At 54.2% G+C, this 16,149-nt stretch overlaps 1 protein-coding gene across 1 annotated transcript; it reads right to left on the reverse strand.

The window, feature by feature from the left end:
* Positions 1 to 4,254: 4,254 nt before the first annotated feature.
* NKX2-1 (NK2 homeobox 1) lies at positions 4,255 to 7,102 on the reverse strand. The gene is made up of 3 exons (XM_061182460.1): positions 7,026 to 7,102; positions 5,940 to 6,325; positions 4,255 to 4,982 (listed from the first exon to the last, which is right to left on the reverse strand). The coding sequence occupies exons 1-3, from the start codon at positions 7,100 to 7,102 to the stop codon at positions 4,255 to 4,257; spliced, it is 1,191 nt and encodes a 396-aa protein (XP_061038443.1).
* Positions 7,103 to 16,149: the final 9,047 nt, after the last annotated feature.

Raw genomic sequence — 16,149 nt, forward strand, 5'->3', positions numbered from 1 at the left:
TCTTAAATTGACCCGCTTTTAAGATAAAGCCATAATAGAGAAAGCATTGACCTTACCTGGTCCCTAATGAGTTGGAAGTCAGAAAACCCCGCTCTCCTTTCCTCTTATCCCGGGTCGCCTGAGAAGAGACTCGCGCTACCTTTTGTGCACTCGCGCCCGGAGAAAGCCCCTCACCGGCGCCCAAACGCCCGCGAGCGCGCTCGGAGAGTGTGCGGCCTCTAAAGTATGAGAATTCTTCCCTGAGGTCTCAAAATCGGGGACCTCAAGGCCAGACCTAGGCCTACCCCTGCCCCAGGACGATTAAAATCCCCTGGAAGGCTCCCGAGCCAGTCTTGCCCTTAGAAAGGCCAAGCCCTAAGCAGTGGGAAGAAGAGCTGCCTCCTGCGAGGCCCTTGGACTGGAGCGCGCGGGGCCGCCCCCGCCTCCAGGAGTAAGTGCCCTGAGCATTTCTCGCCGAGCCGGCTCCGGCCTGCCTCTGATTTCACTCGTGGGCCCCGAGCTACTTCCCACCGTGCCGGCCCGGTCCCAGAGCCGGTGCCCTGGCTGGTGACGCATCCCCTGCCCCCACCCACCTCCTGGGCTTGAGGACTCCAGCTGTACCCGCTTCTGTTCCTGTTGGGGGCGGCGGCAGCCCGGGCTCCCTTCTTTCCGGCTCGGAGCATCTCTTTCCCGATCTTGTCGCCTCCCCTAAGCCCGGCCCAGTCCCTGGCCCGGCCAGCTGAGAGGGCAGATTTCCTGCCTCTCCGACCCACAGCTCCGGGTTCCCAGGCTGGGGCGGGGGTGGAGAGCCGCTTTGGGATGCTAAACATCAAACAAGCCAAGCCTGGGGTTTCAGGCCCTGAAGCCACTAGAGCCGCTCTCCAAGGCTCTCGAGAAAGTCCTCGTGTTTACATGGCGGGGTTGGGGGTGGGGAAGAGGAGGAAGGGGGGGGATGCTGTCTGCAAAATCTCCCCCACTTCCCGAAGCCATCGGGGCCTAGGGATGGATGGGGTGCTTAGGTGGCGGCGTTCAGCTTCTCCTGGACCTCGGGGCGAACTGTGCTGCCCCCGCGCGTGGAGAAGCTTCTGGCTCTTCCAGGCACTTTAGCGTCAGGGACATCACCAGAAGTCTTTCTCCACCAGAGGAGACCAGAACCTCCCCGGGCCAGAGATGCTGGAGACTTAGGGGAGGTCCACTGCTGGAGAAGGCAAAGATCACAGAGGCTGACTGGGATGTGGGGATGAAGTGTCTCTCCGTCTTTGGTCTTTCGCTGCACCCAGCACGCACCCTTTTCCCTACCAGGACGCTTCAGATTGCCTTCCAGGGCCGCTTTCTGCAGCTACAGCGATGCGCGGCCAGGGACCGGAGCTGGTGGACCCCGTGTGATGGATGGAGAGAAGGGGCCAAGGCCCTGTTTGTCTCGGCCCCATCTGCAGACACGGCTGAATTCACCTTTTCTCGGGACCAGTAAACAGACTTCAAAATTAAGCCAACTCTAGACGGCGGGGAGAAGAATGTATTTGGTAGAAACTCCAACCAGTGCAAGGGTGATAAGACTGAGGGTACCACAGCTCACTAAAATTGTTACTCTCCGGGGCCGGGGCCGCTCTGGGCAAGAAGGGTTGGGGGGACAGCCCCCCTGGCCACTGTCGGGCACCGCCCGCCCAGCCCCTCCCTTGATTTGGGCACGGGGGCAGGTGGAGCGGAAGCTCCCACCCCACAGAATTCAGACCTTAACATGAACATCTCCCCTGCCAAGCCGGGCCTGAGCTGGGTGACTTAACTACCTACACACACTGTCCCAGGACCACTGCTGCCCATTCCAATACAAGTGTTCAGACTTCCCGGGTTTTTCCTTGTTTTCCAAAACGTGAGGCCTGCTGAGACTTCCCCCAACTAGCACACTCTCTAGATCCAACCAACCGCCCTCTCAAAATCTCCGAGTCTCTTCTAGATACTGAAAACAGTATCTCAGCAGCCAGACCCGAGGGAGGAAGTCCGTCCTAGTCCCCAGTCAGGGCGCCACGGAGAAGAGCCCCAAGGAAGTCTACAGAGAGGACTGCTGGTGCCAGCACACCCCTCTTCCGCCCCCCCCTCATTTTCCTTACACATTTCTGGGGGGTGAGGGTGGAGGTCTGGGAAGAGAGAGATGGAGTCAGAATGAGCTGCAAAGAAGAGGAAGAAAAGGTGGTGACAGGCAAGAAGGGAAAAAAGAAAGTTGAAATTCCAGGCGATAAATGAGTACATGCCAAATATGAATCAATCCTCCACAATCAAACACTTTCAGGCCTAGAGAAAAGTTCTGGGAGGGGCATCTGTCCACAGCCCCCCCGGCCACTTTTCCTGTAGGTTTGTCAGAAGTGACACGGAAGGGGCAACAGCCCATCTAGGGACTACGGGCAACAGCCCATCTAGGGACTACGTATTTCTCTCTGTCCACAACCACTCCTCCTTCCTCGCCTCCCCGGGGCAATTAAGACTTCCCCAACAGCTATATCTGAGGACCAAAGAGACCAAGAAGTTAGAGGTAGCGAGAGAGGTCAGTTTTTTGTTTGTTTGTTTGTTTTGTTTTCTGTTTTTGCTGGGATGGGGGCGGGGGAGCGTGGGGAGAGGTGGAGAGTTGGAGACAGGAGAAAGATTCCTTACTACAAAGATTTAGGAGACCAGGAGCCCAGAGATGGAAACCTTGGAACAAAGAGCAGAAAGGCCAGCTCCCAAAGTCCTGCCAGGGGTGTCCCCAAGGCCAGCAGCCCAGTCGGACACCGCCCAAGGCCGGAGAAGCCATGAGAAGCCGTCGGCCAGCCTGTGCGGGGATAACTGTTTTAGAGCAGAAACGAAACCCCTAACAACTTCCTCGCTTTCGAAAACAGCCTCCCACCGAATTCTAGTCCCAAGGAGGCTCCGCCGAGGATTCGAAATAAAGAATTAATGTTGAAATCTACAGGCATGATCCGTCTAGTAAAAATAATCGTTCATTCAGGGTTATTTAAAACGAATGTCCGAGGCTGGCTGCTTTAAAACACTGGCTCAGCTGTACAAGATCACGGTAGATACTTCTGAGGTTTTAAGAAACAGAAGCCTGGCTTTGAAAACTAGTCCTTTGGTCTCTTTCTCTTCTTTTCTCCCTTTTCCTCCTGGTGGAAGGAGTTTAGCTTTTCTACTCTCTATTGCCAAGTCCCAGGACTGCTCAAGGTTTGGTTCTACTTAATTCAGAGGCAGAACAAAACTCCCTCTTCCCGTGGGGCAAAGACTCTGGGCCCGGCCTCCTTAGCTGGTTCAGGATCCTTTGAGCCCCCAAACAATTCGAATCTCATCAGGCCAATGTTGAGCCACACCCCCTACCACCAAAAAAGCCGAATCAAAACCAAACAAAAGATGGGTTTTTTAATCAGAAAAAGAATCTTTTTAATTTGTATAATTTATTAGAAGCTTCTTAGGAACTATACTTAAGCCAGATATCTACATAAGTTACAACAGAAAAAGACTGACGCTGCAAATACCAAACTGCCAAATAATATACACAGATTTGTCAAGGCCCATAAAAAATATGATGGGCTGGGGACGGGGACTGGTTTTTTGTTTTTGTTTTTTACAACAAAATGTACAGATTACTAAAACTAAGCATTTAGTCCAACTTTTGACAGCGTTTTACAGCTACAAGTTCACATCAAACATAAAACAATTTTAACCAGGGCCGGTCTCAGCTGAGCCTGGGTGGCCAGAGGGGGCCAGGAGGGGGCATTTCCTTTGTGTCAGTGGCAAGCGGGATCTGTCGAGGAGTCTTTTCCTCTCCCCAGCCCCCGTCGCCCCTTCAAAGAAATCCTGGTATTTACAGGCAAGTCCACTTTGCTGGCACAGTGTACCCAGAGTGAAGTTTTCGATCTCTAGAGTCCAGAGGCATGTCAGCGTAGAGCCCTCTCCAAACTGCGCCCCACCCGAGCATGGGAAACCCATCGGAATCACCCAAAAGACACCCCCAAAGCGGTTCTTGTTATGTCCTTCTCTGTTTAAGACTCCTTAAAGAATTGGATCACTTGGTTGTTTTATTTTCTTTTTTAAAAAAAAATCCTGCACGTTTTAGAAAAAGAAAAGAAAAGAAAAGAAAAAAGAAATACGTCCAGCAGTTTGGTCGTTGTGTTTTTTCCCTTGGTCTTATCGGGACAGGTTCTTTAGAAAAGTCGAAGCGCACGGTGTAGTGGGTGGTTGGTGGTGTGTGGCGGGCAGTAGGGGAAGCGATGAGGCAGAGCGCTGGGCTAGGCCCGGCCCGGCGTCCTCTCACCAGGTCCGACCATATAGCAAGGTGGAGCAGGACATGGTGCCGTAGTCCGAGCCCGAGGAGTTCAGGTGGGACAGGCTGGAGACCTGGCCCTGCAGCGCCGCGGGGCTGGTGGCGTGGTGCGCCAGGTCCGGAGACTGGCCCGCGCTGCCCGGCTGGTGGCCCGGGTGCGCGCCGAGGCCGGGGCCGCCGCTGCCCACTGAGATAGCTGCTGCCGCCGCCTGAGCGGCCTGCGCCTGCTGCTGCGCCTGCTGCTGCGCGTGGCCTTGCAGGCTGGCGGCGCCCGGCGCAGGGGCGCCCGCCTGGCAGGGTTTGCCGTCTTTCACCAGGACCGGCACAGCCACGCGGCGCGGTGACTGCTGCTGCGCCTGCTGCTGCTGGCACCCGGCGCCCCCGCCGCCGCTATCCTGCTGCAGTTGCTGCTGTGCTGCCTTGTCCTTGGCTTGGCGCTTCATCTTGTAGCGGTGGTTCTGGAACCAGATCTTGACCTGCGTGGGTGTCAGGTGGATCATGCTGGCGAGGTGCTCGCGCTCGGGCGCGGACAGGTACTTCTGTTGTTTGAAGCGTCGCTCCAGCTCGTACACCTGCGCCTGGGAGAAGAGCACCCGGCGCTTCCGGCGCGGTGCGCTTGGTAGTGGGGCCATGTTCTTGCTCACGTCCCCCAGAGAGCCCAGGCCGCCCATGCCGCTCATGTTCATGCCGCTCGCCGGGCCCATGAAGCGGGAGACTGTAAGCGACAAACGCACAGCGTCGGCAGGGGCCGGGCCGGGCCAGACCACCTCTGCCTTCTGCGCGCTTGGCCGGCCCGGCCCCTGCCCCGACGGCGCACTCCTCACCTAGGCCGCCTCCACCCTGAGAGGCCCAGCCGCGGGCATCGCCGGCGCCTGCCCCAGGCCGTGCCGTCGAGGGGTTTACTGCAGAGCTCCCCGCCTCAACCCCGGCTACCTCCCTCAGTCTCGGTGCTTCACCCAAAAAGCAGAGTGGAGAAAGACTGCTCCTCCTGTTCCTTTCGTGCCCAGCCCACCGGATTCGTGCGGTTAGTGGGCCACGGGCAGCAAACTGGGCCCAGGCCAGGAACTGGGGTCTAGCTGTAGGCTCCAGCTTTGGGAGCTTAGGAGAGGGAGGTGTGCGCTTTCGAAAAGCTAGAGACCCCGAGACCCCAGACTCTTTGCCTCTTGGCCGCTCTCTCCTGTCAGCCCCAATGAGGGCACTTGTTCGGCCCATTTAGAACCCCCTCTGGAGCCACAAGCCCTCCCACCAGCCCAGACTGGAGAGTGGGCCAGGCCAGGGGCCTGAGCGTATCATCCCAGCAGGGCAACCTCCCTCCCGGCCAGGCCGCGCCTCTCCGCGCCCTGCTCGTCCCGGCTCTCTTAGTTAGGGGGCCACCTCCCTCCGCATTCCGAGGTCTCCCGCGCGGAGCAGAGCGGCCACTTGGCCGCATCTGGCAGACGCCAAATACCAGCTCCTGCCCTCAGGACCCCAGAGCTACCAAGTGCCTCTTCTTGGACCCCTCAGCTCAACAACGGAAGACTCCCCAGCTCCTGCGCCCGACTCGTTGGCGCCACTGCCCGGCCGCCCACCCTGATGCCCAGCGCGCAGCCGGCAGGCGCCGCGCCTTCCCGGCGGCTCTCCCCGCGCCTCCTGCGCTCAACCCGCGGCCCTGCAGTGGGGCGGCCTCACTTACTGGCGGGGAAGCGCGGGTCCGGGTTGGCGCCGTACCATCCGGGGCCCGAGGTGCTGTTCCGCATGGTGTCCTGGTACGGCGGCAGCTCGCTCATGTTGCCCAGGTTGCCGTTGCAGTAGCCCCCCACGGCGGAGTGCGAGAGCTGGGGCACCCCCGCAGCCGTCATGTGGTAGGCGGCGGTGACGGCGCCGTGGTGCCCCACGGCGTGCTGCTGCATGGCGGCGGCCGGCGGTGCCGCCTGGCCCTGCCTGTAAGCCGCCAGCGGAGCCCCGAGGCCGCCGCCTTCCATGCCCACTTTCTTGTAGCTTTCCTCCAGGGGACTCAAGATGTCAGACACTGAGAACGGAGTCGTGTGCTTTGGACTCATCGACATGATTCGGCGGCGGCTGGAGGAGGAAGGAAGAGGAGGAAAAAAAAGGGAGAGGGGGAAGGCGAAGCCTCGCTGCTTTTTTTTTTCTCCCTTTGCCAAATATTCTGGTGTTACCTTAACGCCGATCTTGTTGGATGTACACGTAACCGAGTGGACCGAGTCCGCCTTAATTGGCTTGAGTGGAGGCTCGGGGGCTGCCTCGCGTTTGTTTTAGCCCGGCGCCAGGTTTTAGGCAGCCACCAGAGGCGGGGCGTAAGCGCTAAAGCAACAAGACAATAGAAGCCTACATCTTGCCCGAGATAATTAGCTTACATGCTGATGACAAGGTAAACACCTTTAAGTTTCACTTGTCAGGATTTTTAGGTCTCAAAGAGGGAGAGAGAGAGAGACAGAGAGAGAGACAGAGAGAGAGAGGCAGAGACGCGACCCAAAGCATTTCTTTCCCCCTCCCCCGGAACCCCTACCCCCATTTTTGTGGGGTGCGGTGGCGCGCGGGGGGGGGGGAGGCGGGGGGAGGGAAAAGAGGAGGGAACCGAGAGAGGGGAGGGCAAGAGGTGGGATGGGGAGTAGCCGAGGAGGAGGGATGTTGGGGAAGAAGGAAGGTGAACGCCGCTTTGCAACCAACTTGCGGAGTTACAAAGTGAACCACTTTCCAGTTCGGTCGGGGTTCCCCGGGCGGGGACGGGGAGTGGGCCGAGGGGCGGGTGGGTTTTCACCTGAGCCTGCCGGGGCTGCTCCTCCCTCCCGCCGCGGCCTCCCAGCCCCGCGCCTTCCCACCGCCGACGGACCACATCTGGCTTCGCAGCGCCGAGCCCCAGTCGCCACCAAAGGAGCTCGGGAGTCAGGGGACGAACCCTGGGGCTCCACTGTTGGTCTGCGTGTCTGTCAGTCTGTCTGCCTCTTCTGCCGCCGTCAGAAGGACACCTCTGCTCCCCGCCCCCTTTCCCCCTACCCGAGAGAGAATCCCAGCGGGCGGAGGAGGCGCTGAGCAGGGGATCGGCTGCCGCCGAGAGGCTGTCCCAGATCCCCGCGCCGCCCTCCCCCCAGCTCAGGGTCTTCCCAGAGGGCTAGGGCCCCCTGCTTCACGCCGCCCCCCCCAACCCACACTCGGCTACCCTTCCCCACCCCCATCCCCTGCTACGGCAAGGACACCACTGGCCACCCGAGCCGAGAAGCTGGGGGGATTAACGCGAAGGGCCATCGCTGAAGTTGCTCCACCTCGAACAAACCTGGTGTCCCCGACCCTCGCCCATCGCCCGGACACGCGGGGTTCTGGGACTGGAGCTGACTTTCCGAGGACATCACAGCCCCAGCACCCGAGCCCAGGGTCACGCTGTTTCCCCCCCTGATGCTTCAGAGAGGGCTCGGGCAGGGAGCGTCGTGAGTGCCCGCCCGCCTGTTGCCGGGTGGAACTGAGCCTGAACCCCGGCGGGACGAGCTGGCCGGGAGGGGGCGAATCCCCGGGCGTGAGCAGCCGAGCGGGCGGGAGGCTGGGTTGAGGCTTGCCTCCTCCACCCGGAGCTCAGCCATGCAAAAGTGCACTTGCTTCCCCGGCAGTAACCAAATATCTTTGTTTAAAGTGCCGGCATAAATGGCCAGTCGCTTTGTGGCCACTCTGGATATTAGTAGATGAGGATCATTCTGCTTCAATTGGGCGCCTCTCATCCGGCTAGCAAGAAACTCCTTAGGAGGAAGTGGGTTTCCTGTCTGCGCGTTCCCAGGCTTCAAGTGTGAGCCCCGCGCCTTGAGGGTCCTTGGGCGCCTGGAGAGGAGAAACTGTGGGCTGTGCTCCCCAGCCCGGCCGGAGGCATCCGCCGCGCCGCTCCGGCCAGGCCCGGGCCTCCAGCAGAGTGGACTACGGAGCCGAGCCCTGTGCGGTGCAGATCCGGAGACCCACTCCGACTTTTCTCCTTGGATATTAAACGTTTTGTTGTTTTGTTTTCTCTTTGGCTGTTTTAGCCTCCTCTCCGCGCCGGGGTCTGGGAGGGCGGAGGGCTCTTAGGTCGGGCAGGGGCCTCCAAGACACTGCGGGGGCGGGTTAAGGAGGGTTCTCGATTTTGGTTTTGTTTTCACATTTTCTTTCCCCTCCTTGTAGAGGAGCTCCCGATGATGAACAGACTCTTTTGAACGATTTATTCACCAGGTTAGACGCCTTTTCCATTAATAGCAATCGTTGTAGGGAAAGTTGTTTTGTTTATTGGCTTTTTATTTCAAGATTTCAATCCTCCCCTTGAGGAGTGCTCTGCACTCCCTCAATACAAAGCCAACTTACATACTACATTCAGTTTCCTCACCACCTATGCCCCTTAAGAGGGGAGAGAAAGCTCAGGGCACGCCCATCTCCTGCCTACCGCACGGGCCCGTGTTTCTGGGCCCGCTTGTTGGCTTTGGGGCAGGCAAACCAGTGTATGAGCGCCAAGACGCACGCGTCGGTTGTGCTTCGAAAGACGGGCGCCAGGTCGCTCATTGCCCTTCCTTCCAAGGGACTTCTCTGGGGGCCGCTCTCCGGAAGGACTCAGACCCCCATCAACTGCGCCTTGGTCAATGCGATGCCTAAGTCCTGCGAGCGAGGAGGGAAGAGGACGATGCTGGGCTCAAGTGAACGGACAAAGGACAAAACTGAGGAGAGCGGACAAAACTGAATACAGATCTTGTTTGCAGTTGGGCCCCCAGCCCTGGGCCTGCGTCTCATCTGGGGTCTTAATGCCAAGGCGGGATGGGTCTCCCAGTCTCCCATCTTCTTTCTCTCTCTCCCTCTCCATTATTTTATGTTATTAGTAAATATAAGAAACACTCAGTGTAGAATGTTGTATGTCTCTCCCAGTCTCAGTGCCATTTAGAAATAGAGGCAATTCTTCACAAGGTTTTTGTAAGATTCAAATAAAATCGGGCACGTGAAAGTGCTTTGAAAGCTTTGGAAATACTTAAAGTTCGGTGCCAGCGCTCGAGATTTCTGTATTGTTATTATTAGCATACCCCTCTTCCTCGCGTTAAAGCCCTGAATCTGAGTGAAGGGAAGAGTTGGGTGAATCTTCCGCAGTCCTTGAGCCATGCCTCCTCGGCCTTGGTCCCTCGGAAGCTTTCAGCTCCGAAGCAGGCACGTGGCTGGCAGCTCCCCTCCCCCAGCCCAGGCTTGCGGACGGGACCAGGACCCGGAGCCACGCAGGCAGCTGGCAGGCGTTGGGTTGGGGCCCTGAGCAGGAGCAGGAGCTCGAAGTAGGGGGGTGGAGGGCAAGGGCTCCTGCTCCACGCCCCCTCCCCTCCGCAACCGAGACTGTGCTCCATGCTCCCCCAGCACGGCACGCGCCAGCACCTGCTCTCCTCTGGACCTCGTCTGGGCCACTGTTGCACCTTGAGGCACCTGCCCCTGCGCCTCTTCTGCTTCTGTCCCTTCACACACGCACCGCTCCGCACCTTTTCCCAGATGCGCTGCACTGCCAAGAATAAGCCCGAAGACCAAGGCGCCTTGTGGGGAAAAGGTGGCTACCCATATCTCCGGGCTGGTCCAAGCAAGGGCCTTGAGAGTCCCTCTCCTGGCCCCAACATCTCTTCCTAACCAGAGTGTCCTTTCTTCTAGCCCCCCTCCCCACCCACCGACTCATCTTAAATGGAGCGGACCCCAGTTAAACCAGTAGTTTCTCCATGATTGCAGGGGATACTTGGGAAGCCCGAGTTCACCCTATGGGGCCCGCGCATCTTCCCTTAGCCTTCAGCCAGCTCGCTCCCGGGCGAGGTGGTGCGGTGGGGCGGATGCAGAGCGAGGCCCAGCTCAGGCCTCTCAAGGAGTTTTCCCGGGCGTGGTCTCCCACACCCGCCTCAATCTCGGCCACGCTCTGCTTTGCTGGCTGTGGCTTGGCACGGAATCTAGGAGCCCGGGATGTGCAGGCCCAGGCCGGGTCCAAGACACGTGGAGCTGCCATCAGCCTTTGCTCACCACCCTCCTGGCCAAAGGGAAATGCCCTTCTTTCCCTTCTGGACCACTTCTTTGAGAACTTAGAAGGCTCATACGGAAGGCTAATTCGGGGCTATAGCTTGGACCAGGTGGGGGATGATGAGATGGGAAAGCCTATCTTCTCCCCTCCCCCATTTTTCTAATTCCCTTTATGGTCCTTCACACTCCCTAGGGAAGGGAGCGACCTGTTTCCTGGTGGTGTTATTTTGCTCTGAGTTATTGCAATTTGTGATTCATTCAACAAATATTTATTAAGTGTGGGATCTGTGCCAGGCGCCGTGTTAGGTTTGAAAACTCAGCCTTAAATAAGCTGGATGAGGCTCCTACCGACATGGAGCTTACAAATTAACAACAAATCCCTCAAATAATATGTAGCTTGTGACAAATGTTAACTTCAGGCTTCAACCGAGATAGAGAGGGCTGTAATGAAGGTTTGTGTGTGTGTGTGTGTTTATGCACCATTTCCAGATCTTCAAGCGGTCAGGGGTTGTGGGCAAGGCTCTTGAATATAAGCCGGAAGTCCCGGTTCCAGCCCCAGCTTTGCCACTTTTCAGCCATGTGGTAAAGCTCTTGTGGACGCCTGTCACAGTCTGGAGCCACTACCCTTACGGCCAGAGTAAACTAGGGTGTTATTTTCAGCCCCCCCTACCCCCTCCTCCAAGGGCTAGTCCTTGCTTTATTTATCCTCGAATCCTCCATTGCCTCAAGAAATGTTGAATTAAGGAAACAAAGTCTCTTAGCATCTGTTTCCTGAGCTGCAAAAATGATCCTAACCTGTCCGGTGTACCTCCCAGGTTGTGCTAGGGATGTACATGAGTTTGTAAATCATAAAATTCGCTAGCACATGGAAGGGGTTATTACTTCTGGTTCTGTATCTTGGGTTTATAGAAACTGTGAATCCAGGCCTCTTACTCTGCATGAAGCTCTCTGCCCCCTCGGCTGCTCCCGCGCCCAGGCCAGAGGCAGGCGAGTCTTCCTCAGCCAGGGGCAGACTCCAGAGCCAGGCTGAGCTGGGTTTCCGGGTGCCTTCGAGGCAACCTCGCCCAGGGAGCAGAAAGCAGGAACGCAGCTGGGCGCTGGGGGTCGCTGGTCTCCAATCCCGAGATGCAAGGAACTGAGAGAGTATCCGGAGCCCCCTCTGGAGGGTGTCTTCCTCTCCCTGAAGGATCTCACAGGACCCCTCTGTGCCCTTTTCCCAGGCACCAAAATTGAGAACCTCTCGAGAAGCGAAGCCCCAGGGAGTACAGTCTGGCAGCTTTCCGGAGGAGGATTTCGCAGACGCGGGGCGAAGAAGAGATTTGGAGATTCCTCTAACTGCTCTCCATCTCACCTTGACCATCTAGGGTCTTTGAGGGTGGCCTTTCTTTGGGGGATGCTCTCCTCAAACCGTGGCCTCTGGGCAGGTCCTGAGAGCAGCACTGAGGTGGAGGATGACACTAGGACGTCCCAGCGCGGCTCCTGTGCAGCCCTCTCCCTGCACTCCACTCGGGACTCTGGGGTTAGAATGAGAGGCGAGATTGCGCATGTGAAGGCCAGCATCCTCCAGGAAAAGAGGAGACTCCCACCCTCAGCTCTCTGGTGTCAAAGAAACGTGTCTTGTCAGGTCAAGCCCTCCAGAAGTCGATACCTGTGGTCTTGAAACCCTCCTATTTTCATGTCACACAGTTCAAGCCTAGATTCAACTCATCCCAAGTTATAGTCAGAGCCCTTACCCTCTCCACTAACTCCAGAGGCGCCCCCTGGCAGGAAGGGGTTTGGGGTAAGGGGAGAATTTGGGGACTGGGTTACAGAGCAGAGAGAAGGGGGACTCAGCGCTAGCAGCACCCTTTGAAATGCGGAAAACCGAGATTTGGTGGGTGGGAAGCGGGGGACGCGGGCCTGCAGCTGCTCGGAGACTCAGCAAGGCCGATGTGGGGCGACACAGGAGACAGATGCCGGATCTGAGCCTGAGCTTCACAGCGAATCGGCTTCTGTTTCTTCCCAGTTCTTCATTACTGTTAAAATTAAGAGCCTCTAAACAGGCGAGAGAGTGGATAGTGGTGATTCCACCATACTCAGGACAGATACGGGAAGCCCCCATGCTAAGGAGCAGGGGCACCCGCGGAGGCGCTCTGGGGCGCGGGCAGCTCGAAGGAAAGTTTTGTAGCTGCTGCTGAGACTTGAGGCCTAAAAGACAGATTCGGGAAGGATCCTTGTGGCAGCACCGCTATTTCGCCCCAGGGTCCGTATGCGGCCGCATTCAGCTTTAGACCGCCGAAACCCGCTGCTCTACCTTCTGTCTCTCATCAAACCACAGCCCCAGCGGTGTGCTCCCATGGGTTTTCAGCGTTCGCGTTTCCCGCGGAGTCGGCAACAGCGCTGGGCTTTCTTCCTCTGCTCCTTTCTCCTCTCCAACCTCCCACCATTCCCCCTCCCCCAACACTTGGCCCGGGCAGTTTCAGGTAGCCGCAGTACCAACCCCAGGAGCTCTCTGGGAGATGTCTGCAGCTCTGGGTTTTCCGGGACGTGACCACGGCTAGCTTCCCCTTCGCGGCCCAGGACTCTGTCGCTGACAGCTGCAGATCGAGACTATCCGCAGCGCCCTCTTCCGGCCATCAGGAGAACTGCATCCTCAGGGCGGTCCTGGAGAAGCTTTGTTACTTAGTTCCCTGGTAGTGGTTCGTCCGCCACGAATTTGTCCATCTAACTAATTATCCATCCGGCCACATATCTACTTGCCAAACCCATTGCAATATAGGTTACAATGGACTCTTGGGATCACCCAGCCTCACGCACCCACTATTTGAAAGAGCCACGGGAGGTGCTGTGATACTTAAAGACCTAATTATGCTTTGCCTTGGAATCTCGTTATGAAAGTTCTCCCTCCATGCATGACGGCAATTGTACACGTATTTGGTAGCCAGTGAAGCAGCTTGTACTTTCTGCATATCCGAAACCTGCAGAAAGCAGTGGCCCTACTTGCTCAACATGAGAGGGCTCTACTCGCTGTTGAAGCTGTAGGTGCTTAGTGCCTAGAAAATACTGGAGCAAGAATACTTCTGAGACTAGCTATACTAGGGTGGGCACCCCACAGTCTTCTAATCTCTGGCACCAACTCACCCATCCAGGCTTTCTCCCCAATTATTCTCCCCTCCTTGGACTCCTGTCAAGACTGGATCCTCTCCATCTCGTCCCATAAACCTAAATTACTCTGCTTTTGTTCTTTTCCACTTCACCAGAATATCATTATTCGCATCCCCGTAATTCAGTCATACCCTTCTTTTTTAAAAGCCCAAGTGCCTCATCCAACAACTAAACATCAGACACACAGTAGGAGCTCAACACATTTGTAGAATAAATGGACAAATCTTTACTGCACTTCTCTGTCACACTAATAAGACAATTTACCCTACTTGAATGATTTTGTAATTGTTTCATATGCATTTGTATTCTCTTTTCAGCTAGATTGTAGGGCCCTTGATGCCAAACACTTAACATGTCCCTAGAAACATGTCCCCGTGTGCTGCAGCATTTGATACTGTTAATCAACTCTTTTCAAAATTCTCTCATTGGCTTCAGAATCACCACTCAGTAATGGTTCTTCTCCTCTGTCTCTGGCCATTTCTTCTCCATTGCTGGACTTTCCTCCCCAACTGTATACCCATCTCCATGGTTTCAGCTGCTACTGATTGCTGATGGTTCCCAAATATGTGCCTCCAGCCAATCTCTCTCCAGAGCTTCAGACCTATGTTTCCAATTGTTTACGTCCTCATGTGAATGTCCACCAAACATATCACAGTCTGAACTCATAACACTGCTGCAACTTGCTTCACCTTCTGTGTTCTTGATCTAGGTGAGCGGCATGAACATATCCGCACCCCCCCAACCCAACTACCCCCCAAAAGCTTGTGTTAGTCTTCTTAGGCTGCCATAACAAATACCATAGACTGAGTGGCTTAAACAACAGAAATTAATTTTCTCACAGTTCTGGAAGCTGGAAAGTCCAAGATCAAGGTCCTACAGGGTTCAGTTTCAGGGGAAGATGCTTTCTGGCTTGCACACAGTTCCTTCTCACCATGTCTTCACATGATAAAGAGAGATTTCTATTTCTTCCTCATCTCATAAGGCTACAGTCCTATTGGGTTACGGGCCCACCTGTACAATCTCATTAACATATTTAACATTAATTACCTCCTAAATACCCTATCTCCAGATACAGTCACATTGAAGGTTAGGGGTTCAACATATGAATTTGGGGGAGCAAAATTCAGTCTAAAGCAGCTTCCAAGCCAGATATCTGAGTATCAGATATCTGATAAGACCAACTGGTCATAAAGCTATATCAATTCCACATCTTAGATGTCTCCCAGATCCAGCCCCACTTCTTCACAACCAGTTCTTCTCCCCTTTCACTGCCTTCGTCAATGCGGTATATCATCTATTGCCTAATCACTTAGTTCTTGTTTCTACCATTAGGCTTTCTCTAGTCTAGTCCATGATCCTGTCCACAGGACAGACTCCCACCTATCTCTTCAAACTAATTTCTCCCTGCCTTCCTACCTACCCCTTCACACTCTAGTCTCCCTAAACTTCTCACAATTTTATTCATTTTATATAGATTTATTGAAGTATAACTGACATACAATAAACTGCACATGTATTCAGCATTATAATTAGATGTTCTGATGTATGTATACACCCATGAAACAATAATCACAATCAAGATAATAAACATGTATAACACCCCAAAAGTTTCTCATGACGCTTACAGTAAGCCCTCTCTCTTATTCCTCTCTGTACTCATCCTGATTACTAGGCAATCAGACTAGTGGCTTTCAGTCCCTATAGATTAGTTATCATTCTCTAGAATTACACATAAATGGAATCAAACAGTATGCACTCTATTTTATCTAGCTTTTTGTACTTAGCATAATTATTTTGAGATTCATCAATGCTGTCACATGCATGTATAGGTTGGTTTATTATTATTGTTGTTGTTATCATTGCTGAATAGTACTCAATCATATGGATATACCAAATGTGCTTTATCCATTCACCTGTGGATGAACATTTGGGTTATTTCCAGTTTGGGGCTATTACAAATAAAGATGCTATAAACATTTATGTTATACATAATGCTTTCATTTGTATTGGGTAAATACCTAGGAGCAGAATAGCTGGGTGAGGTGTTACATGTATGGCTATCAAAGCATTCAGTCTTTTGTCTTAAGCATGATGTTAGCCATAGGCTTTATGTAGATGGCCATTTAACAGTTTGAAAGAGTTCCTTTCTATTCCTGTTTACTGGAGAGTTTATGTCAGGAATGGATGTTGGATTTTGTCCAGTGCTTTTACTGCATCTCTTGAGATATGACCACTTGATTTTTCAGTTTTGGTCTGTTAATTTGTTGAATTACATTAATTGATTTTTGAATGTTAAACCAATCTGGCCTTTCTGAGATAAACTCTACTTGGTCATCATTTGTTACCCATTTTATACATTGTTGTATTTAATTGGTTAAAGGTTACTTAAGAACTTTTGCATCTATGTTCATGAGCATGTTAATCTGTAATTTTCTTTGCTTGTAATGGCTTTGTCTATTTCTGGTATCAGAGGCTGGCTATACAGAATGAGTTGAGAAATATTCTTACCTCTTCAGTTTTCTGGAAGAGTTTGTGAAAAATTTGTATGTCTTAGGCAAATGCTTGAATGTCTGGTAGACTTTGCCAGTGAAGCCATCTGGCCTGGAGTTTCCTTTGTGGAAAGATTATATATGTATATTATGAAAATATTCAGATTATCTATTTCTTCCTGAGTGAGCTTTGGTAGTTTGTGTCTTTCAATGAATTTGTCCATTTCATCTAAGTTGTTGAAATAAAATTATTCATATAAGCTATTTCCTCATTAT

The sequence above is a fragment of the Eubalaena glacialis genome, chromosome 2, assembly GCF_028564815.1.
Source record: "Eubalaena glacialis isolate mEubGla1 chromosome 2, mEubGla1.1.hap2.+ XY, whole genome shotgun sequence".
NCBI lineage: Eukaryota > Metazoa > Chordata > Mammalia > Artiodactyla > Balaenidae > Eubalaena > Eubalaena glacialis.